General features: G+C 29.3%; 1 protein-coding gene across 1 annotated transcript in view; it reads right to left on the bottom strand.

The window, feature by feature from the left end:
* The window catches only part of pds5 (cohesin associated factor B pds5), a 184,463-nt gene that overhangs the window by 64,225 nt on the left and 93,566 nt on the right, over positions 1–26,672 (bottom strand). The window contains exons 3-8 of the mRNA XM_075353663.1: positions 18,676–18,876; positions 17,777–17,961; positions 16,525–16,732; positions 15,284–15,543; positions 5,987–6,233; positions 1,137–1,288 (exon numbers count right to left, since the gene is read on the bottom strand). Of these exons, the coding sequence (XP_075209778.1) occupies positions 1,137–1,288; positions 5,987–6,233; positions 15,284–15,543; positions 16,525–16,732; positions 17,777–17,961; positions 18,676–18,876 (1,253 nt within the window). The remainder of the gene's footprint in view (positions 1–1,136; positions 1,289–5,986; positions 6,234–15,283; positions 15,544–16,524; positions 16,733–17,776; positions 17,962–18,675; positions 18,877–26,672) is intronic.

Here is a 26,672-nt window from a genome sequence, read left to right as displayed (position 1 = left end):
ATTTTTAACTAAATTAGAAAAAGAAAATATTAATAACGAAAAAAACAGCATTACAAATTACTGGATTTATTAATGTACTTCTCCAGTCTTTCATATTCTGCAACAATATTTTTAACAAACTTCCAATACACAACCTTGCTCTGCTTTTTATATTCTTATCTTCTCTTCTTTCTTGTTTTTACTTTCTACTTTTCTTTCAAGAACGAATTCACTAACCCATGATGTTTAATGTTGCCCCTCAAGCTTGTGCTTCTTTTGAAAATATTTTGCCATAAATTTCTCTTACCTCTAATTCATCATGAAACTATTTCATTTTCTATCAACCCACCTAATTTTCAAAAAATTATTAAATTTAGTTTTGAAGCATTAACCAAGCAATACAAACTGCAGGCAATAAATAGACCATATAATATTATATGGTGTATTGCATTAATAATTAAAAAAAAGAAAAAACATATGATTCGTAGACAACTGTATTAAAATCACAATTGCTAAATTAACTCAGCTAAAACAATAAATTTTCAATGGTTGAAATTTTTCAGATAAGTTTTTTCTATTAATTAAATAAACAAAATATCCAGCAACCAGTTAGAAAACTATTGATGATATCATAATACTGAATCACAATATCACACTACTAAAGATTTTCTTAAATCCTGTTTACTTTTTCAAGATCTTAATCATAAGTGACAATATTTGTTTGGGTGTCTCAAAATAAAGGAAAAAAACACAATTTTTCACGCCTTACCCCAAGGCTTTAATCAATAAAATTAGAAAACCTTTCTTTCATTTGATGGTGGGGATAAGTTCAATTATAGAAAACAGAGCATATTAAAATGCAGAGGTTAATCGTTAACAAACCGTTAGAGATTGCATTCCCTTTATTTTCCTGTTTTTTTGAATAAAAAATAGTTTCTGTAATAACAAATAAAATAAGCAGTAGTTATGAGATTTAAATCTCCTGAATTTTTAATAGCCGTCCATGAGAAAATTTATAAAAATCTCATAATAGTTTTTTCTGTTTAATTCAACAAAAAGACTGCTATAAGAATTGGTATATTATTGACATGTAAATAAATGTAAATTTCTGGTTAGTATAATAAAATAACATTAACATGTTATTAACAGAGTAGTACCTATCTTCCATTCCTGTCATATAATATCCATGAAGTATTTTATCTTTTATCCAAGTGACTGCTTTCTTTGTTGCCTGTGGGACATCAGCATCATTCAAATGTTTCCGATAAATCATGGCCAGTCCAGTCATGGCCTCCTTACGTATTTTAAACTGTAACATATTGTTAATAATGTAATATATTTTAATCAAAAATAAATGGAAAACTATAATTATTTCAATTTCTCACATATACGAGCAGATATTTTAAACTGAAAATACCGTAAACTTTATTATCTCAGTACATTTTGTACCGGACATTCTTCCAAACTGTGACTCTTTGTTAGTGAAAATCAAACTCAAATTTTGTTCCGTAGAATGCATCAAATTTTAAGAACTAATGAAAAACCTTAACTAAAACAAGTTGAACTAAATTCCTTCCTTGGCAGGAAGGAAGATTTTTGGAATCAAGAGCTTCGAATAAGTATCAACTAACACCCTCATGCTACTTTTTTTATACTGTTACCTAAATGAAGTAATCTAATTTACACTACTGTAGATTCTTAAGTCAAACTTAATAATTACATTCAGGTTGATTACTAATCTTCTTATCAACTGTAATCTGTTAATAGTTATTAATTTTAAAAGAAATATTTTAGTTCAAATTCCATGTTAATAGCACATTCTGTTCAAAAAATATACCACCAATATACTTTTCACAGGTTAGTTAAAAATAATAAAAACTGTAAAATTAAAAACAGAGTAGCTTAACAGTCTCAAATAATAATTTTTATCCTTCTAAATAAAAAGAACAACAAAAAATTAAAAGGAAAGAGAAAGTAAAAAGATCTTTGAAGCACACATGGCAAACAGATAATTTTTTCAAACCAGTATAAATAATTGTTAGAAATATTTCAATGAACTATAATGTTTTTTTCTTTTTTACTAATAATTCAGTCAAAATATTTAGCTTTGAATAATAACAAAAAAAAGCTATGCTATATGGTTATCAATAAAAGTAACGGCTATGCTACATGGTTATTAAAATAAGCTCAAAAACTAAGACATGGTCAAAATTTGTTTTTACAACTATTTTTTGAAAAAAATAAAGAAATGAAAAATAAAAACAATTAATATTTTTGACTATACAAAATTAAAATTAAGAATTAGCTTATTGAAAATAGTAAATTAATTAATAGGCTGACACAAAAGAGTGTCTTACAAACTGTGAATGAAGTAGTAGTAACTTAAATAATGTGCATCATTAATATTTTATAGACTTTACTGGATTAAGTTTTAGAAATTTTTCAAAATATTCTTTTATGTGTGAAAACTACAATAATTATTTTTTACCACAAACATTATGGCATAATTTTTTGCTTTGTATCAGGAATGTTTAAAGTATAATTCAAATAATGTATGAGGGTCATTCAATAATTAAACAAACATTTTTAGTGAAGGAAATGCTTAATGCATTTGTGTTAGTTGATAACCTTGCAAAGAGTGTTAGTCAGCTGTTCAATTAATATTTACGTAAACATAACCTCTAATCTTAGTTACGATGGTGTGTCCATTAGAAGAAAGTACGTTTGAGAAACAGCATTCTGTGATTCGATTTTTACTTTCAGAAAGTATACAATCATCAGAAATATTCCCTCAGATGAACAAACAATATGGAAGTAGTTGCATGAACCATGTGAGTTTTTATACGTGGACTTACAGTTGAACAAATTCCTGAAAAATATCGACTAAGTTTTGGCACAACTCATTCCATCATTCAAAACAAACTGAATTACCATAAAACTGGTGCAAGATGAGTTCTGAGAGAGCATATAATTCATCACAAAGCCGAGAGATTTCGATTTGCTCCAAACTCAAAAATCATTTCAATAACAAAGATGATGCATTTTTAAACAGGATTTTAACCTGTTATAAAACCTGGATACATCATTTTGATCCAGAGTCAAAGCAGGCAGTGGAAACACCCTGAATAGGCGATTCAGGGTGTTTCCATCCTGAATTTTTTAATTCTTGTGGCATTTTGTGGGCATTTTGAATTTCTTATGGACAGGCGGTCCATGAGAAATTCAAAATGCAACCATCGGCTGGTAAAGCCATGTTAACCATCTTTTGGGTGCCATGGTCCGATTTTCTGTGATTATTTGGAGAAGCAATGTACTATCTACAGCCTATACTACTCAACCATGATTGAAAACAAAATCGAGCCTGCATTGAAGAGGAAATGTCTAGAATGGCAAAGGAAAGGCGTGCTTCTTCTTCAAGACAATTATTAACAACTTCATACAGCACAGCTGGATAACTATTACGCTGGAAACTATTGGCAAAATGTATTGGGAGCTCCTACCTCATCCTCCTTACAGCCCTGACCTTGCCCCCTTCAAATTTTTATCTGTTTAGACTAATGAAATAAGCTTCGTGTGGCATCAAGTTCAACAACAACGTAAAGGTAAAGAAAAAAGTGCAAAACTGGCTTCAAGATCAAGGTAAAGTATTCTTCATTGAGGGGATAAGAAGACTCGTAAAAAGATGGGACAAGTGCAGAGAATTTAGTGGGGATTATGTGGAAAAGTAGACTAAAAGATTGTTTATTTAATAAAAAAACTCTTCCTATAAAACTATTTGTCTGTTTAATTACTGAATTACCCTCACATGTAGCATTACTATCATTTGTCAAATAGTTATATATTTTAGCAATTTTAATTATGTTTAATTTTACATACGTAATGTAAGAATGAAGTGAAATAGATTTTTTTTATGTATGCAAAAATATTTACTTAATATCTTATAATTTTGAACTAAAAAGCTACAGGCATGCAACTACTACAAAAAAGCTCACTGTAATATGGTTATCCTCAAAATTAACAATGGATTTGTGGAGAAGCATTAATACAATACTAATATATAAACTGAAGTGAAGCAGTTACATTACAATAATTAGAGATAAGTGATTACTGTGGTAATGCTATGAATGTACAAAATTAGTTCACCTACAAGGAACTCTATGTCTTATAGAAACATTAAATTCAATTTTGAGTGGATATATGCATTCCCTAGCACCACTAGCGAAAATACATCCACCAAGAGATATTTTAAATATGTTTTGTAAAATATAATGAAACAAGGTTTTATAATACAGTACTAACAGATACTAAAGAAATGAACAGTTTTTTGTTTTGTTTTCAGTACTGCTTTTTTAAGTTTGTTTTATTTATTTTTATTGAAATTTGGTAGTCTACAAAAAATACTACCCACACAAAAAAAGGTCTTTAGCAGAAACTACAAACGAGAATGCAGAGAAATAATATGCATGATAAGATTACAACCTTGAGCCTCATTAGACACTGAAATTATACAAATTATGAATTAGGGAAAATTAATGTATACGTGTAATGCATATACATTATGTATATGCGTAGATTAATGTTGCATAATGAAATGTTATTTTTTATTTTATTACTGTAAGTAGCTGCTTGATGATTCTTGGGTAAATTTAGATCACGAACAAGATTTAATTCTGAACTGATTAATTAAATCAGGTTTAGTATTTGTATTTTCTAAAAAGTCTGGGTTTCTCCTTTTTTCATTATCTGATATATCTCCACAACCTTCAAAATTAACAAGTTCATCTTTGCCTAATTTCCATATTTTTAATGATAATGGAATGGTAAACTGTGGACTATAAGGGACTGATTAATTTCACCTGATTAATTAAATCAGGTTCACTATTTGTATTTTCTAAAAAGTCTGGGTTTCTCCTTTTTTCATTATCTGATAAATCTCCACAACCTTCAAAATTAACAACTTCATCTTTGCCTAATTTCCATATTTTTAATGATAATGGAATGGTAAACTGTAGACTATAAGGGACTGGTCTTATAGCAGAGGGTATTATATCAGGAAATTTAATAGTAAGTCTAGTCTTAGCTGATATCCCTGATGTTTTCATTAAACAAAAATAACAGTCCGTGAAGTGATCCTTCTCTCCTCAAACCATTGTAATTGTAAATACCCATAGTTGACTTTTACAGGATACCGCATCATCAGTCAATACACAATTATATAATTACACCAAACAAATAACAAAAAAAAAATAAAAACTTAAAAATTTAGAAAACAAGCACAATAACGATCACAGAATTTTTAAACCAGATTACTGATTCCAGTAATGGCATTGGAGTTTTGTTGTTATTACAAATTCTGTGGTTGTTATTGAGTTCACGTATTGTAAATTTTTAAGTTTTTATTTATTTTTTGATATTTGTTTGATATAATTACAGAACTGTGTACCAACTGATGATGCAGGATCTCACGAACGTCAACTATTTATATTAGTCTTTTTAGGTTTTTCTGTTACTATGTTTTGTTGGTTAAGTCATTTTTTATATAAATATATATATATATATATATTGACTGTAATGTAACTGAAATAAGTAGACATACAATTCTTATAAGATAATAAGCAAACATGCATTTTTTTGTTTTCCATCTCTTGAAAATAGCTTCAAAGAACATAACTAATTTTTAAAAAAATAAACACCTCCCAGCAATTTTTATACATCTGTAAAATAAATCAAGATTAAAACACATTGACAAAAAGCAACTTCCTCATCAATCTTTATATCTCTAAAAAAAAAAAAATTAATTAACTGAACCTTAACATAATCTCCAGCTTATGGATAAGTCTTCAGTATGTGACCTGCAATGAACTAGTTCCCAGATCAATTAATTTTATGACAACATATACATATTTCAGCTACTGAAAAAGTTCTGTAAAAGTAATTACTATTTTATTTTAAAACAAAAAACTTATATCTCAAGATCAGAATAAACATTAAAATACTTCAATAATACCTTCTTATCAAGAGTTCGTTCCTTAACAAATTCTAACAGATCTTCTGAATCAGAAACGACTTCAAAATCTCTTTTTGCAGTAGAGACGATCGCCATGACAACTTCATATCGTACATTTTCTTCTGAATCATGTTGCCTCAACTTTAATGTATCCGTTATATCACGACGAAGTTCTGGATGATTTAGAAGAAAATGCATTGAATACTGGACACATTTAGTGCGTATCGCTACACTTATATCATTAAACCTGTTAAAATACAGAACAAAAAACCATATCATCAGAAGTCAATGAATACATAAAAAGTAAAGAATATGTTCTTGCAAAACAAACTTGAAAATCCTTCCCTTTAAAAATTATATAAAAGGTCTGATGCAGCAGCAACCTTTCATAAAAGAAACTATTTTTAATACCAGGATGCATTTCACAGTAATTAAATCAGTTTTTTATTGGAAACACTTAGTACTATTAACTTTTTATTTATAAATAGCTAATATAACATTTGTTAAGAAAAGAAAAAAATATACAATACCAGAAACATGTTGTCAAAAAGAGGAAATTTGATTATTTGATTTTATGATGCAAATAAAGGTCAATATGAATCATTTCAATTACGAGGGTCATTCAATAATTAAACAGACAAATTGCTGTACATGCAAAAATGGTTTATTAAATAAACCATTTTTTTTAGTTTTTTCTACTTTTCCAAGTAATCTGCACCAACTTCTCTGCACTTGTCCCATCGTTTTATGAGTCTTCTTATCACCTCAGTGAAGAATTCTTGATCTCGAAGCCAGTTTTGTACTACTTTCCTCTTTGTTGTTGTTAATGCTACACAAAGCTTCTTTCATTGGACAAAACAGATAAAAATTAGAAGGGGCATGGTCCGGGGTGTAAGGACAATGAGGTAGTAGTTCCCAGCCCACTTTGCCAATAGTTTCCAGCATCAGTTGTGCCGTATGAGGTTGAGTGTTGTCTTGAAGAAGAAGCACGCCTTTCCTCTGCCATCCCGGATATTTCCACTTCAACAGAGACATGACTTTGTTCTCAATCATGGCTGAGTAGTACAGGCTGTTGATGGTGTTGCTCCTCCAAATAATCACAGAAAATCAGACCAAGGGCATTCCAAAAGATTGTTAACACGGCCTTACATGGTTGCATTTTGAATTTCTTATGGAAGGCGATTCAGGGCATTTCCACTCCATGCTTTGACACTTGGAATCCGGCTCAAAATGATGTATCCAAGTTTCATCACAGGTTAAAATCCTCTCCAAAAATACATCACCTTTGTTATTGAAATTTGAGTTTGGTGCAAATGCGAAATCTTTCAGCTTTGTGATGAATAATAAGCTCTCTCGGAACTCACCTTGCAGAAGTCTGACGGTATTTTGTTTTGAATGATGGAATGAGCTGTGTCAATACTTAGTCGATATTTTTCAGGAATTTGTTCAACTGTAAGTAGTAGGTTTTCTTGGATAAGTAAATCAATATGAGAATCTAACACTAGGTTGACACTGTTACTGAAAGGTCAGAGCAGTGTGCGTCGGTCACGCTTTTGTGGCCACTTTTAAACTTTTCCACCCACGCGTAAAAACTCACACAGTTCATACAACTACTAACTGCCATATTGCTTGTTCATCTGAGAGAATATTTCTGACAGTTATAAACTTTATGAAATTAAAAATTGAAATCACAGAATACTCTTCTTCAAAAGTACTTTCCTCAAGCAGACACGCCATCATAAGTAAGACTTTAGATATTATGTTTACATAAATATTAATCAAAGGGCTTAATAACACTCTTCGCAAGGTTGCCAGATTACACCTACCAAAGTTTCAATTGCCTACATTAAGCATTTCCTTCACTAAAAATGTTTGCCTGTTTAATTATTGAATGACCCTCGTAATTAATCATGCAAAATCACATCGATGGTCAGAGAAAATTTGGTTGGTAAGCACCCTGGCTTAGAACTTTACGGAGTTGCTGCAATGCAATAAGTATGAATTGTTTTGAATGACAATAGACAAATTTAAGATAATTGCATCTGTCATAAACATCCATTCATCGGTAGTACAATATGAAAAATGATTTGAGCAACACCACAATCTTTGAATAAATTGTGATATTATATATTTTGAGAATATATTTCATATCTACAATAAATATTTTCAAGTAATTGAATAATTACCCATCACTAACCTTTCATAGTCTATATATTCTAAAAATTATATTTATTATGTATTCTAATAATTAAAAACATAAATAACATTATACATTAATTTTTTTTAATCCCTCTGTTACTGTATATCACCTTGGAAGTGAAACAAATGTCAGAATGATGAGAACACAATGCCTACATATGTCACCTCATAATCAGTTATACTTAAGATTTTAAGAAACGTAGTCAAATTTCAGTTGAAAAAGATCAGTATCTAACTGTGAGACATTGGTGATTGAAAGTCAGAATAATTTTTATTGACATATTATTGAAGGTATAGTAACCTCATTTTTACAGGGTGGTTGAAAAATTGGTACCCAAGCTGATCTCAAATGAACAATACTGATATTATGCAGGACATGTTGAATTCTGTCAAAAGCAAAAAAAAAATTATTTTTTCAACACCAAAAAACTAAGAATAAGTATAAAAGATGGGTGTACGGATATTACTCACAAACCTCTTGGCAATGCAGCAGAAGTAAACATTCACATAAGCCAAAAAGCCAAGAAAAGTATAAACCTTAGTTAGAAGGATGCTGATACATTGTTTTTTATTAATACAAAATAGTAAGTACATCATGAATTGCTCCAAAAGGTCAAACAGTTAGTTAATAAATACAATTATCAAGATTTTGATCAATTTTATGGCAAATATCTTTGTAATGTTTGCTATAAAAGATTTGAAAAGTGGAAATTGTATAACTAGAAACTCTCACCATGACAATTCTCCCAACCATTCCTTGAATTTATTTTAAATTTCTTTCTGGTTTTCTCTCATGCTGAAAATACTACTAATCATCAGGTTTTGAGAACTGAACAGACATTATAAACAAAATAAACTTTTTTAAGGAAAATCTCATTTCAGAAAAATTTGTTAAAAGACAAACCAAATGAAAATTAAAAATAATACTTTTCCATTATCTACAAAATTGGCTTTTATTTGGCACCTAATAAAACAAAAAAACTACCTGCAATTTACTAACATCTAATTTGGCTTGACATCAAGAAATCAAAATTTAAAGAACTAAAAGGATACCTACTTTTTATTTTGTAATGAATTTTACTGAAGTCAATTTAAAAAAAAAAGTATATTTTTTTTTTTTTACTTATTTAGTTACATTTATAGGAGGCCTACAAAAAAGCATATTCTGTCTTCAGGAAAATTGCTTGGATGTTGAGATCTTTGCAGAAATTAAAAATTAAAGAAAAATTTCTTTAATTATTGAAACTAATGGTTGTGTATATTATTACTCTCATCTACTGTTGTCCACTGTAAACTTATCACAAATCAGTGCAGAATGAATTCAACTGCAACTGCATTTTTTTTTTTTAAATGCCTTGTTTAATCAAGGAATGTGTTGCAGACACATTGTGTGTCTTTCAAGAATTTCTCTGTAAAAATATTGATTTACAGTCTGTCCTGTAGGCAAAAACTCCTTATGGATAATGCCATTACTATCAAAGAAACAAATTAGCGTGGTTTTGATCTTTGATTTGCTCATTTTTGTTTTTTTTTGGGACGTTTGAAGCGTGCCACTGTTTGCTCTGGTGTTTTGTTTCTGGGTTGTACTCAAATATCCAAGATTCATCACCAGTAATAATATTTTTTTAGAAAATCAGTATCAGTTTCAATTCACCCTAGAAGATCATGGCAAACTTCCACCCAGTTGTTTTTCTGTTCAACAGTGAGGGTTTTTGGGAACAATTTTACACAAACTTTTAGCATGTCAAATTCGTTTGTAAAAATTTGACAGACTGTGGTACGGTTCAAATTCAATTGTTCTGCAATCATTCTGACAGTTAATCGCCAGTTATACCGTATCAAGGACTCTGATTCACTTGACACTGTCATCACTTTTTGATGTTAACGGTCTTCCACCATGTGGATCGTCCGCAACTGATTGCCGACCATCTGAAAATGCTTTAAACCACCTAAAAACTTGAGCTCATGACAGGGCATCATCTGCATATACCCTTTGCAATTTTGAAAAAGTTTCAGTAGCATTCTCTCAGTTTAACACGAAACTTGATTGCACAATGTCGCCTCATAATTAGTATCAATCTTTTTGTACCACAACAAAAACTTGTTTCATAAAAAGTTAGTAGTAGACTAAAACATTAATACCTAATATAAATCAGCTGTTCTTATAACCATATGTTTACTAGTAATTATAAGTGTTGCCACTTTGGCTGCCAAAAAGAAACTAGTCTCATTACTTTCTTTACAGACCTTATAAAACTTTTAAACCTTTAAGAGAATTTAATTCTGAACAAAATGGTGTAAGATAAATTGAATGAAATAAAGAAAAGTTTAAAAAATTCAAATTATTTAGAAACAGTACGTACTACATTTGTCAGAAACATTCTTATTTAATGTAAACATAAACAAACTCTTTTTTGGTAATAAGAAAATTTTGTAAAAAATGAATTTACTGTTAAAAACTGCTGTTAAAAGATTTTTAAAAAACTGTAAATTACACAATTGTAAAAAAAAAAGAATAAAAATTACTTAGAGAATCTTTTTATTAATGACAGAAATAAAATAAATCAGTTGAAAAATTATTATTTCAATATTAACAATAAAATAACAATGCTGATCAACAACGTGCAATACAGTAATACTGTAAAAGAGTAATCTGTTCAAATCATTCTTTAAGATACATTAAGTACATCAGGTACTGTGAACCATGCTGTCATTAGCGAATGTTTTCTGTGAATTTTAGTTTGAATGTGCTTGGTTTGTCGTTGAAGTAATGCTGTAATTATTCATAAGAGGAACAAGCTGATATGATATTCATTTTGTTTGTGTGTGTAATGGTAATGCTACATCTACTGCAGTAGAATATAACATATGTTTTCCAAATTGCAGGATTCTAGATCCCAAAACAATTAGTGCACCTTTTCACAATCTTCAGAAAACACCTGAAGATTGTTATTAGGTTCAATGGTAGTGAACCTAATATCCTAGGTATTCATACCAGCTATGAACAATCTGATCAACATGACACTGTTATTGATGAAATTATTATCTATGAAGTTCAGCACAATCCAGGCGTCAGTACATGATGTCTTTCTAAGCAGAGTGGAGTTTCATATTTGGTGGTTTGGAGGACACTTTAACAAAACAAGTTTAATCCTCTCACAGAGAGCCAGATCAACATCTACACCCAAGAGATGGTCTGCTTCGCTTGGAGTTCTGCCAACTGGTGGAATACAAATTGACAACTCTACAAGTATGTTTTGTTTACCAAAGAGGCAAATTTCACTCGAGATGGCATGAACAACTTGCGCAATGAGAATACATGGGCAGAAGTAAATCCTCCTGAAATGGTAGAAGGTAATTTTCAATACACATTTAGCATCAACTTGTGGCCTTCTTCACAATCAGCTGTTTGAGTCGTTCATACTGCCTGGCCGTTTACTTTCTTCAAGAATTGCCACAGCTGTTGAAAATGTTCCTCTAGTGCTGACATGCAAAGTATACTTCCAGCATGATGACGCGCCTTTCCATTTCTCTTGTGCCACTTTCATACAATTCAATCATCATTTTCCTGAGAAAAATCAGTTATGGAGGTCTACATTCCTGACCACCAAAATCGCCTCATCAACTACCTTTAGATTTTTGAATCTGGGGATGGATGAAAAATATTGTACAAACAAAAATACAATCTCATGAGGAATTAATTGTTCGCATTATGGATAAGGCTGAGTCAACAGCCCTGACGAATTAAAAAAAGCAACAAAAGTAGTACAGAAGTGTGCCCAGAAATGTGTTGAAAATGGCAGGGTCATTTTTTAACATTTTTCTAAATAAAATTTAGTTGTTTCAATAGAGTACTGTTTACTGTTGAAATAACAGTGTACTGTTTCTAAATAAAATTTGATTTTTTTCTAACTTTTCTTTGTTGCATTAAACTTATCTTACACGAATTTGTTCAGAATTAAATTCTGTACATGTTTTGTTTAAACGTTTTATGTCGTTATTACCAATTTAACCAAGTTATTGAACAAAAATGAAAAACAGAATTTGTAATGCAATTTATTGGTTTTCACCCCAGATTTCTAAAAAAATTACAACAGATACGGTTTTGGTACCCGTTTTATTTGATTTTTCAGTTCAAACACCAAAGAAATCACTAATTCTGTCCCTTAATTAACATCCTAAAAATATCAGCATGGACCTCATTTCACTGGGGTAGCTGAAATCCAGGTAGCAAAAATCACGATGAAATTCCAAGTACCCAAATTAAGGGGTAAACTTGGCGGTTTCTTTGGCTTTGACGTGACAATTTGAATAAAACACGTTTCAGAACCATAACTCCAGTAGTATTTATTTTATCCAATGTAGATAAAAAAAATTTGTTGTCTAAAAACACATTTTTTTACATTTTTAATACAAAAACATGGTCAAATGACTAATAAATGTGTAAAATTTATTATCAAAATGTGTAGAGAATTTAATTCTGAGAAAATTGATGTAAAACAGCTCAATAAAAAAATAAATATAAGTTAAAGAAATTTCATTTTATTACTAACACTTACCGTATGAAAACTTTTAATGTTATAAACTACAGAAAATGAAGTTAACATATAACTGATACAGTGTTAAAAAATAAAAATGTAATTGATACATTCAGTCAAAGTATTCAGTCAATTTTCAAAAATCTGTTCTTCTACTTCAATACATTTGGCTGCATTCTTTTTGATTGCTAGCATTGCTCTTCGCAATTCTGCACAACTTTCGTTAATTTGTGCGTCATCATCTGTAATAAGAGCAATCAACTCTTCACATGTATGAACTTTATGTCTTGTACACAATACTTTTCATCCAACCCAACACACAAAAATCTAACAGTGTTAGATCAGATGACCATAGTGGCCAAGAGTGTGGCCCACCACATCGCTCTGGAAACTGTTCATTTAAGTATCCCAAGACAGCACATGAGAACTGAGGAGGCACTATCATCCTTAAAATATATGCAGGTATCTTGGTGCTACTGGAACATCTAACAGCAATGTCAATTAATCTTTAAGGAATTCCACATAAATGTCGAAATTTAAACATCTTGGGAGAATGAGTGGTTCAATTTTTTTTTTTTTTTTTTTTTTTTTTTTTTTTGTCTTCAGTCATTGGTTCAATTCAGTGGTTCAATTAGCTAATCATAAACTAGACAACATCACACATTGACACTAGATCGGTGCTGGAAATTACATTCCACTGTCATGTGTGGACTGACTTCTATCTAAGTATGTTCATTGCATATGTTATTGATGTCATCCTGAGTAAACTGAGCCTAGTCAGTAAGTTAAAAGAACCTGTGCAATCGGCGGTTCATATTCAACCAGTTGCAATATTACAAATGAAGAGGAGGATCTCTTTGTTGAAGATTTTGTACTCTATTACGGTAAGGATACAGCTTGTTACGTCTCCTCCAACCTATAGACGGGAAACTCCCAACCACTGGGAAAGGTGTCATGTATTAACAACTGGACTGCATTCAGTAGACTCGATAATGGTTTCATCAATATTGGCATCACGAATGGTCACTGTGAGTATTAATGCTGGGAAATGTACCAATTTCTCCTAGCGTATGAAATGCTCAACTAATTATTTTAGGATTCGGAATTCTATAGTTAGGAAAATGTCTTTGATATTCTGCAGCATTAGCAGCAGTTGCATTTCCATCAATCCCCAAGATAAATACCATGTTGGTATACTCCTCAGTCATAAATAACAAAGGCATTGCTACAGTATGACACCAATTAAAACAAACACACACTTAATTAAATATGCTTTGTATATGTAATCCCTTTCTTTTCATATGGTAACCATAAGTAATAAAATAAAATTTCTTAACTTATGTTTGTTTTTTATTGGGCTATTTTATATCAATTTTCTTATAATTAAATTCTCTACAAGTTTTAATAATAAATCTTACACATTTATTGGTCATTAAACAAATTTTTTATATTACAAATATAAAAAAAGAAGTGTTTTCAGACAACTATTTTTTCTGTTTTACATCAGATATTATGAAAACTAGTAGAGGTGTAGTTCTGGAACCTGTTTTATTAAATTTGTCATGTCAAAAGCCATAAAAAAAATCAAATTTACCCCTTAATTTAGATTCTTAGAATTTCAATATGGTTTTATTTTATTCTTTGCCCAGAAATCAGGGCAAAATCATTCGCTATCTGTAAGTCCATACCCATGTTTATAGAACTTTTTTCATTATTTTTTTGTAGTAGAATAAGCTCAGAAAGCACCACTAACACTATGTGAATCAATCACCTTATATGTTGTTAAGTATCAGTACATTCTTAATAATCCAATTCTAAGCAATGAGGATGAAACGTGGAAAACAGTTTTATACCATTCACAAACAATTTTTTTTTTTTAATCCTTACCAAAGGAATATGAAGAAAACTTATGACAGAACCACTATTTCATTTACAAACTAAATAACTGTCAAAACTGATCTGTTTAATTCAGATTAAGTTTTGAATAAAACAATTATATTGGTCAAATAGAGAATTTCCTCTTTTTATAAAAGTATGTTAAAAATGTGACACTGCTAAATATAATTTTGGATTTCTAGAAGTACTTCTTAATTACTGTAAAAGTACTAGATGGATTTTTGTTTTGAAAGAGGAACAGAAAATGCAATACTTTTCTTTTCATGCCCTAAGGACAGATACTTTTTAAACAGAACACATCCGTGAAGAGTGATCATCTGACTACTCTTTTCTAACATGCTGTAATAAGCTGAAAACTATTTAACAAAATAAAATAACACATGTATTAGAAATAACAAGTTTTTTTTTAAAAACTGATGATTTAAATTTACTGTTATAAACGTTTAGAAAGTATTATAAGAATATAAATCTATATACATATAAAAACATTATCTGATAACAGTATCTGACAATTTCATTAATTATAATCTATAGACATGCTTATGAATACATAAATAATAAAAATAACTAACTATTTAATAACCAACAAGGAAAGTACATAAAAAAAAAACAGAAACAGATTCTAAATAAGTCAAACTTTTAAAAAATTATTAAAACAATTTACCTGCCAAGAAATGCTCTCCATAAAGATTGATGCTGTCTTGCAAGCTGAGAATCTTTTTCTGAAAACATTCTCGCCAAAAGAGCAACAGCACCAAGCCTCTCTTGTTCTTGTCCTGATTTTAGTTTACATTCTAATTGAGGTAATACAGCTAGTAATACACTGGGGCATATTTTGTTCAGTTCATAGATGAGATCATAAACTTTAGCACAGATACCCAGACCTTTCTCTTCTTTGCCGAGTATCAGTACATGATTGAAAAACTGAAAATGAAAAGAAATTTTGTTATTGAACAACAAATTGTAACTAATCGTTTTCTTATACTTATGGAATGAAAAACAATACTTTACAGTATTCTTTGAAGAAAATATTTAAATAAATCTGCAGCTTTTTAAAACTCTTAATCAGTTAAGAGTTGATCTTCAGTGAAATCATTCAATCCTTCTAAATTCACAAAATAAAAATCAATAAATGATAAGGGTACAATGAAAAACAAAAATTATATGCATTCATAAAACTATTTTTCTTAGGAACTTTGCCATGTATTTTTTTTTTTCAAAAAAAACTAATAAAAGTAAAAAACAAAAGTGTACTGATTGATAATAATAATAAGGCAGCATATAACTCAAGGCTAATTTTGTAGAATATGTCTGTGGAAAAATGGTGCTGATTCTTTAAATAAATTAAGTCTTTATGATCTTGCAACTGTAATTACTTTTATTGTAATTGTAAATATTTCACATGTATATTATTAACTTATGTAAATTTATTGTATTAATAAATGTAATATCATGTAATGAGACTTGTTAAGTCCTTGAGACTTGTAATAGATTCGTAAAAGATTGAATGAGGACATGAATAGGACTGTCTGAATGAAGTGAGGAGCTTGCTTATACTGTATACAAAGCTGCTGAATTGTCAAGAGCAGAGTGCATCTGAAAGGAGCTGTGTGAACTGTACAGAGTCGAATGTGAATCCGACCAAATCCGAAGATCTTTAAATTTTAATTAAATTAAAATTAATATATCTCATTAATAGTAAATTTTTAAATAACACAAATGAAACCTAAGTCTACACACACAATGTCTGCAATTTATTTTATCAGTTAGAATTAATTTGGGCTACAAATCAACACAATGCATTTTCTTAGATCCATTACACAATTATTCTACAATAATTATAAATACACTAAAATAAAAAAATAATGCGTTCTAGGATTTGTAACTTACGTATTTGTTACTTACTGCCTGTATGTATGGTTCAAGAGTATCCGAGCATTTTATAACAAGATCTTTGGCCAGCAGATATGCATTCTTTCGCTGTGACTTGTTCGGTTCAACAATGTTTAACAATATTATGTCAAGCAATTCATTACTGACTATGTCTGACTCGGTTATTAATGGACACAATACATCAAGCATAAAACTTTTCACTTTCCCAGAGTGTTCATCACTAAAATGAAAAATAAAAAAAAAAACAAAAAAAAGTAATTATTTATAATTTTAATCAAATTTTCATTATTTAACCCCAGACGGCAGCTTTTAATAAACAAGACTGTATTTTCTATCATTTAGAACAGAATTAAATCAGTGTTTATTTTCTACAATGTAGGGCATTTTATTTTATAATAATATTTATTTTTTGACCTTCAACCCATATTTGCAATTAAGTATAAAAACATTTTTATGTTTTTACTGTGAATTTTGGGCAAACATTTTGTTTCATTTACTTTAAAAACTAATAAAATTACTGTGAGATTATCTGCAGCTTTGAATAATGCCTTCAGCACATTCTAAAACTCTATTATTGAAGTCCAGTTTATTTGTAATTTAGTTTACTTGAACTGATCAGATCCCATTAATTTTGGATAAACAGGGTTTTTGTGCATTTTTAAGTTTATCACTAGATATGTAAAAAAATATTATACCGAGAAAATTCTTTGCCAAACTTTATACTTAGTTATTTGATTTTATCACTTATTTTGCTATAGTTATGTGCATCACTTCTTAATGAATTTAGAATAGGTACAAAACTTATTTATAATACATTTACCTTTAACAATTATTTCTGAACTATTTACTTATTACCATGCAATAATTAAAAAATATAGGTTAGTTTTAATTTATTACAGCACTCAAAATAGAATCTTCAAAAACAGAAATTTTCAAACAACCTACATAAAAATAGAATTCTTCGGTATGATTCTTTAAAATAATTTAATTAAAAACAACTTGGAAATGAGGGAAATATTTTTATTATAAAATACTGTTATATGAATTAACAAAGATTAACTTACAAGAACTAACTGTTCCCAGACCGCAAATAGCAGAATCTTATAGCATTTGACAAAACTTTTAATTAAATGTCTCAGTCATCTATGCTGTATATATGCTAAATTTACTTGAATTAATGATTAACTAAAAAAAAGAAACAAATGGAAATTAAAAGTCAAAGATATCAGAATAAATGATACGCTTTAAGAACATTCATACTTACTTGACAATTTTAAACATAAGTGTAAAAAGTGCACAGAATATTTCCTGACAGTCTTCTAATTCAAAACACATGTTGAATGATTTAACGTATGCTAAGTTCTCTAATAAATAAAAATAACGTTTGAATGCTGGATCCTTAGGGTCTTTCAGACCGGCTAATTGTTTTATAAGAAACAGGAATATTGTCTGTAAAAAAGAAACAAATTTAAGTAATCAACACATCTTATCCTTTATGTTTTAAATAATTAAATCAAAAAATTATTCTCAAAAATAATATAATTTTTTTTTTGTGTGTTCATCAATCATAATCAATTTACATATCATCTGAAGATAAAATGAATGAATGAATGAATGATTTTTATTTTCACAAAATAATTTACATCAAGTTTAATACTAATTTAGCTGAAGTTGAAAGAAGTATTACTACTCAACCAAAATAGAAGAGAGTATATTAGAGTACTATTCAAGCTTAAGATTAGCTGACTGACTTATTAGAACTAAAAGATAGAACACAATGCAAGAAATTAGGTACTCCTGATTTGTTACCTGTAGGAGATACCAACATGTATATTTATTACAACAAATAAATTAATCTCTTGTTAAATTATTCTTAAATTTTTACAACTCACCAGTACTACATAAGCGTTTTATACACCTAACTAATATAATACTTTGCAGTGCCAATACTTTCCATACACCTAATAGTGATAGCAATCAAAACAGTAACATTGATATTCTTAAGTAGAGTACGGCACTGGAAATTACCTATACTGAGATTATATAGCTTGGTCATAAAAAATTAAAGTTACGTTTATTCGCTATTGCATTAAAATACATTTTTCAAAATTATTGAACATATTTAAAAAATTAAATAAAATTAATTAATAAAAATAAACATACCTTAACTTGTTCAGGATCTTTGTACGGGGCATCAGGAGCGTAAACTCTAAGAACATCGGCAATACAACAAGCAATAAGTAGCTGAACATCACGACTAGGATGCATCAGAAATGGCTCTTCTGCTAGATGTATTGCCAAAGGTATATACTGCTGATACATTCCTTCATCTTGACCCATGGCCTGTAGCGTATGAGCTAATGTCTGAAAACACACAAAATATAATAACTCAGTAATGTTAGAGAAACACATTTGTAACTAAAACAATTGCTGTTACTACAAGCCAACATACATGTGTTGTAAGCTTACTAGTGACTAACTCAAAAATACTAACTTCAATAATTATATTTATATTTGTTGTGTTATGCAAACTACGAGAACAACAAAAAATGACTTACAACAGATAAAATAATACTTTTAATACAGTTTACCCATCAAACAAAACACAGCACATGCATTCCTGTTCAGAGTAATGTTTTGAGCAATCTTTTTTTATTTTTGTACAAATTACTTCAATTAAACAAAAATCTCTCATACAACATTTCTTAATATCAGAATAGATCGAGCAGATTTAGTTACTTTGATGAAATAAGTGTAGTAAATGGTTACAACAAATAATCTTCAAAAATATAGCGTGTTTTTTATAGATTGTAGTTATAAAATAAAATAATCTTAAATTACTGCAGTAACAGCCAGCTTTTTAATCATAACATTAACCATCTACAGTCAATGCTCTAAAACATTCGTTCTCAAAGTGGGCGACAGCACCCCTTTGTGGGTGCTGGAGTCCTTCATGGCGGGGGGGGGGGGGTTAGAAAGCCCACAGAAAATTGGGGCCATTCAGACGGTTTATGAACTGATGGCTTTTTAAAAAAAAAAAGGCAAAAATTATTTTTTCCTGATATTTCAAACTAAAATTAAACACCTACTACACTAGTACAAAAAATTAAAGGGGCACCCAGAAATATTGCATGTAGATTGTTTAACTACGTATAAAAATAAAAATTGCAGTCAAAATCACTAATGGGTCAATCCAATTGAAGTGTCCCAAAAAAACATAACCTGGTTGCTTGATCAATTCCAAAAATATTGAAACTTACCCATCTTAGGACCTTAAAACTATTATATAGGGCCTTAAAACTGTTATCTTCGGACCTTAAAACTATTTTTTTTATTTAAACAGTTTACCTGTGGCTGCCATTTTTGTTACGGTGCACACACCTATTTTTGTGATAAGGATTTACGGAAAAAATCATAACTAAAAAACTATTTGTCCTGGGAAGGATGAAACAAAAAGTAATTTATTCATATATTTTCAAAATAAAAGATTGGTCCAGTGGTTTATTTACCTATCTCTCTTCTTTCTATGAGAAAATTGCTAATAAAGTTGAACATGAAAAACAGTGAAATTTCACCTTGGTAATTTTTTTGCAAGAGGCAGGGATGTCATACACAGTATGATTTTTTTTTATATGTAGGTATATCTTAGTAATTTTACCATAAATAATATTAATGATGATATTAGTCACCCCTAAATTTTTATGAATTTTTAAAAAAATTCAAATTTTGGCTTCAAATAACTCTGATGGGGCTGGTGATAAAAATCTCAAATTTGCACAACTAGCAGTGTTTTTGTAGATGTTTATGGCCAATAAAAAAAGAATCTTGTGTATTGTACTAAGAAAAACGTTATAACCTCTCAAAAATCATGAAAAACCTATTAAAAGCAATACCATTTTAACTCAATAAATAAGTGTTTTAAGCAGATATCTATCTTGTCTTCTTTGCACTTTACATTTTTTATATTTAGCCCCTATGCTGTTGAAAGTTGACGTTTCCAATATTTTTAAAATAGTTGTTTTTTAAATTATTAATGATAGGTCATAATTTAATGATAACTTAACCAATACCAGTAACCTAATACAATTTTAATTCAAAAATGCTTGTGAAACTTATCCAAACAGATTTCAATAAGTAGCCTAAAATTTGTTCAAGGATTCATTTTTATTTGTATATAGTTTTATTTTTGTAAACACTATCGAAGAAAAAATAAATTGTAGTAAAATCTCTTTTGATAATTCTCTTGCAATTGTGTGAGAACGACCCGTGTCATTGTAGTTAGTTCAAGTGATGTCAACTTTCGCAGGGCTTTGCAGATCGGTACACACACTTTATCTTGTTGAGCCTTTTGAGATGATGTATGTGATCCAACTGGGTGGAAAAAATGAACTGAAATGAATTTTAACAAAAACTTTTTTTCATGATATTTACAAACAATAGTGACGTCTGAATAACCAGATAGAAAAATAAGTTGTTGGTTTTCCTCACTAAATTCACAAATTTTAATGAGTTCGGGACTGTACCATACACTGTTTTATGACACTTCATACACATAAATTGCTACGAAACATTGTTCTTCTATTGTTTTGTGACATTACTTGAAAATAATGTAAAAATTTAATTGATTTTAAAATCCGCAAATATAATATTAAGTAAAACTTATTTATTTAATAAACACTTTCAAAACATAGGATGACATTTTAGACAGTCAGTAAAGACGAGAACAGGTCACTGACTAATGTCAGACTGACCAGTGTGTAACTGCAAAGCTAAATGATGCAACAAGCATAAAGAACATGTTATAACATGAATTTTCCTGACGACTGAAAATGACTTCAAGCATCTGTTAAGCATGAACACTGCAGTTGAATGATTGAACAGGTCTACTTTAACTGCAGCAATAAGTATAAAAATATTAAGAAGATAAGAAACCCCCTTGGAGCACTTATTTGGTGAGTCAAAATGGTGGAATCGCTTTTAACAGGTTTTTCATGATTTTTGAGAGGTTATGACTTTTTTATTAGTAAAATACACAAGAAATTTTTTTTTATTTTCCATAAACATCTACAAAAACACTGCAAGTTTTGCAAATTTGAGAATTTTATTACCAGCCCAATCAGAGTTATTTGAAGCCAAAATCTGAATTTTAAAAAAAATTAGTTTTCAAAAATTCATAAAAATTTAGAGATAAATATATTACCATTAATATTATTTATGGTAAAACTACTAACATACCTACACATAAAAAAAATAATTCAAACTGTGTATGCCATCCCTGCCTCTTGAAAAAAATTACCAAAAGTGAAACTTCACTGTTTTTCATGTTCAACTTTATTGGTAATTTTCTCATAGAAAGAAGAGAGATAGACAAATAAACCACTGGACTAATCTTTTACCTTGAGAAAATATGATTAAATTACATTTTGTTTCATCCTTCCAGGACCAAGAATTTTTTAGTTATAATTTTATCTGTAAACCCTTACAATCACAAAAAAAGGTGTGTGCACCATAACAAAAATGACTGCCACAGGAAGAGTGCTTAAATAAGAAATTAAAAAAAAAAACAGTTTTAAGGCCCTGAGACATGTAGGAAACAAGTGGGTAAGTTTCAATTTTTTTTGAATTGGTCAAGCAACCACCCTTGCGTCACTTCAAATGGACTGACTCTACTTTGAACAGGGATGGCGCCTTCGATGGGTAAACTATATTAAAAAAAAAATTTTATTTGTTTTTATTAATGTCATGGTATAACGAATAATAATAAAAAAAGCAATTATAATTAAAAATTAAAAGAAAAAAGATTAAGATGGTGTAACCCAAAAGTGTCCTGATAAAACACAGTTCATTAATATGAAGTATTCTGATAGAGAATATCTTTGCAAGATCAATTTGTCATTGGCTTGGATTATCTCAGATGTTAGAACATTTCTAATATTATTTTTATCCATTAATACACTTCAACACTATATATAAAATGAATTTACTCTGATTCGAACCAATGTGTCTCCCCTTATAGATTCAAATATTTCATTAATTAAAATTTAATTTGGCTATAACTCTAGAACCAATGAAAATAAGTACCACTTAATCCTTAAAAAATTCTCAATGAGGGCTTATTACTGCAGTTGAAAAAGTCCAAAATTCTAATTTTTTTGGATTTTTGGACACTTTTGGTTCAGACGATTGCAATCAAAATAGGAGGTGCACAACTAGATATTACTTCAGTCCTAAATCCAAAATTTCAACATGCTACAGCTAATCGTTTTTGAGTTATGCGAGATATGTACACATATATATATACATAGACGTCACACCAAAACTAGTCAAAGTGGATTCACGACGGTCAAAGTGGATATTTCCGTTGAAATATGATAACTGGAATTTTTCGCAATCATAATACTTCCTTTACTTTGTATTAGGAAGTAAAAAGAGAACAATCTTTAAAAGTAAAAATAACAGAAATAAATTAATAAAAGTATTTAATGCTAATACAATTAAATAAATGGTAATTTTTAGAAACAGTAATTTTTATAATAAAGCAGGTTTACATAAAATAAAAATGAGAGTAAAACTTTAAAAAAAAATGTATAAAAGAATCAAATTATTTCTGTTAAATGAGAATATTCTATCCATATCTCCCTGTACGCATAAAAAACATTTAATTATATTCATTACATCAGATCAAATGAAGACACATTTTCAAGTACTGATGTCAATATCAAAAATAAATAGCAACAAATTTAATCCCTCACACTTACGGAAATATACATAATATTAAAACAAACAAAAATTATGACCAATAGAATTTGAACATGGTTGATTTAGTTTAAAGAAAATTACATTTAGTGATTAAATTATTCAAATTTATATATAAAAGTATATTCAAATTATGAAACCAGAAAACAACAGTTTCATTAAGTACCAATAAATTGTAATAACAAAAAAACACTTTATATTAAATCAACAGAAGTCGTAAACATATATTTCTATGGTTTTAATAAATTAGATTATGTTTACAATTAAATTTTATTAAACAGTGTTCTAATGAAACGGAGATCTCAGCAAAAGTACTAAATATCGATAATAAACAAAATCAGAATGTAAAATTGAATTTCACACTAGAATCCAATTTGCTTAACTACTTAATAACATACAGTATAAGTACCAAACTATATTGTAATAGGCAACAAAATAATCAGATTATATTTAACTGTATCTTTAATCTGAATAAATAACACATACATATTTATACATGCAAGTCTCACTAACTGAATAAATTCTACAAGTTTTTACCAGTGTCAAAATCTATCACACTTCATTTCTTATAATTTTTATTTTTCTGGTTGCCCAACTAAAAAAACTTGAATGATAAAAACCTAACATAGTACATATTAATTAATAAAAATATTATAACTAAAACCAGGAGTAGCCTGGAATTGAGTAGAAACTACAATGGAGTGTTACTCACCTACATAGGTTCAAATAATTAAAATTTTTTCTATAAAAAAATTTATAGCTGGATGTTTGTATACATGTCAGCAATATATCAGAAATAGCTTTGACCCCCTGAGCTATAATTTTAAACATAGCTTCTACTAACTGTAGCGGTGTTAAATGGCTAGGTCACAATGAATACTCAGCTTCAGATGTAGAATGTTTAGGTTTAGATATGAGAATTAAAAAAAAAAAAAGTGCCACTACATGGTGGGTATTTAGAAACAAGCGCAAGCCTGCAACATTTGTTTTGACAGAGCACCCTTCATCTGCATAGGATCAGAGCTCACAGAGTATACCGAGTCTGATTTTTAAATGTATTAACTTGTTTTGGGCATATTCGCAGCAATTCATTGTTTTCTATTCAATTAAAACTGATTTAAATAACAAAAATGTTTGCTTAAAAAAATTGCCTTCTCACCTAAAAAACAATAAAAATAAATAAAAAGCAAAATTGTTTGCTCTAAAAAATATTTTGTAACCACAGAATGAGAGAAGATAAAACTAGCAAGCAAAAATAAATTAAAACAAGAGCGGCTTGGTGCGAGGACAAGTTACAGAAGCGATGCTTCTATGTAATGTTATATGAGTTAATAATGGTGTAAATTAACATATCCAATATACACAAATGATACAAGTTTTTATTAATAAGAAATATGAACGAACAATGAAATCCAATCTGTTAAATCTGTTAATGGTTAAATCCAATCTGTGATTGAAATTAACAGTATCATTCTTTGAACATGATTCTTGAATAAACTGTGTTATCAGCTAGCATGTGATTTTTTTTTTGTGACAGTCATTTTTTCTCAGTTGACTCCCCACCCTGAAGCCTGCATTAAGAAGCTTCGCTTCAAAAATTGCTCAAAAACGATTTTCTTCAGATCTAAAAAACATAAAAATAAAAATTACTAAATCTATCAATATGGAAACAAGAAGGATTTTAATTTTCGAGAAATTGGGAAACTGATGAATAGTTTTCATGGTACACCAAAACTACAGGGTAAATAATTAGCATTTAGTGCAAGTCTAAAGAAATTGGAAAGCCAATGGAATTGATTATTAAAATTCTCCAATTTCAGTAAACTAGTGATTATTCTACTTAAGACATTTACTCTTTGAGAGTTTTGTTATACCGTGTAAAATATTCATCAACTTGCCTATTATTACTCAGCAACTAAAATCCTTTGTGTTTCATTCAGTATTAATAGAGTTGGTAAATTTCATTTTTACATTTTTTTGATGAAGAAAATTGCTTTTAAGGAAATTTATTTTCTTTTTAATTATTTGTTTCTTTACTGGCTGTCCAATCTTCCTTATGACACTGTATGAAAAGTATCACAGGTAAAAATTAAATAAAGTAATTAAAATTGCTTTTTCTAACATTAACGAAGTTCACACACACTATATGCCAGTTACTGCAATGAACCAAATGCACAAATGCAGAGTTGTAGCACCTTCATCTTAATAGTACTTGACAAACTGAGGTAAAACAGTCTATTTGGCTGAATGAAAAAGACAATAAGAGACTACTACTACTGCACTCCCCTCTTTCCTTGTTAAGATAGGCGTGGGATGTATTTTATTTCAGAGAATGGCTTAAACCATTTTCATAGGAGTGGAGATCTTAATAGTGCTTGTGTCACATTTGGTTATGATTTTGACACCTTACACATATACAAAAAGTAAAAACACAACTACCACCCAAAAAATTATAGCAGAATCTTAAAAAGATAACTATATAGGTATGTAAAGGAGAGTCATGGTGATGTTTTAAAAACTATTTTTCTGTATTTATTCAATTTTACCTCCCTGAGAATAAATTTATTTTCTAATTTAAATATTTACATATATATATAAATATAAAATGATAATTTTGGGCTGCACTCCAAAATACTTCCATTGGCTAGACAGGCAAACTCCTCAGTAATTAATTCATTGGCAGTTGTCCATCACTAGATTCACACCAAGGGATGTATTGCCTTTAGAGACCATAAAAATGGAGATGTGAAAGGTCAATCCTCCACAAGATCCTCTCTACACAACAGACTCCCATCCACCTCCCAAGCCTCAGGGGACCAGAGAATTCTTACCCATGATAGAAAAAGTACATTACTGACCCGCGACTTTGTATTGACTTGATTTAAATAAATAATACACACATATCCTAAATTATTTATTCTCCAGCAGTTATCAAATAGCCAAACAAAAACCTTGGAAATGGGGTTTTCATGATTCCTGAATGAATACCTGTTTTTCAAATAACAAACCATTCTGGTTCCATTATTCTAATGTTAATTTGCTGGTTCAATAATATATTGAGACATTTATCAATTTATATGAATATATAATCTTTAATGTTCCATGAATTTTATTACATAGTTACTGAAAGTATGATTTAATGAAAGTGCACATGTTGACTGTATGAGCAATGAACTTACACTGAATAATACATAAATAGTTACAATGTTACATTATTAATATAAAATATCAGCTGTTAACAAGACTAGCTGAATACAGGCAAATTCATTTATTTTAAAATCAGTAAGAATAACTATGCAGATTATATATTTATCTGCTTTTACAAAATAATAATAAGGAGATGAAATATGAGCCTTAATAATCAAACCATCCCTGTGTTACATGATATATTGAAATACCTGACA

The sequence above is a fragment of the Lycorma delicatula genome, chromosome 1, assembly GCF_047948215.1.
Source record: "Lycorma delicatula isolate Av1 chromosome 1, ASM4794821v1, whole genome shotgun sequence".
NCBI classification, from domain to species: Eukaryota; Metazoa; Arthropoda; class Insecta; order Hemiptera; family Fulgoridae; genus Lycorma; species Lycorma delicatula.
The sequence above is the reverse complement of the archived record's forward strand: the minus strand, read 5'-3'. Positions and strand labels throughout refer to the sequence as shown.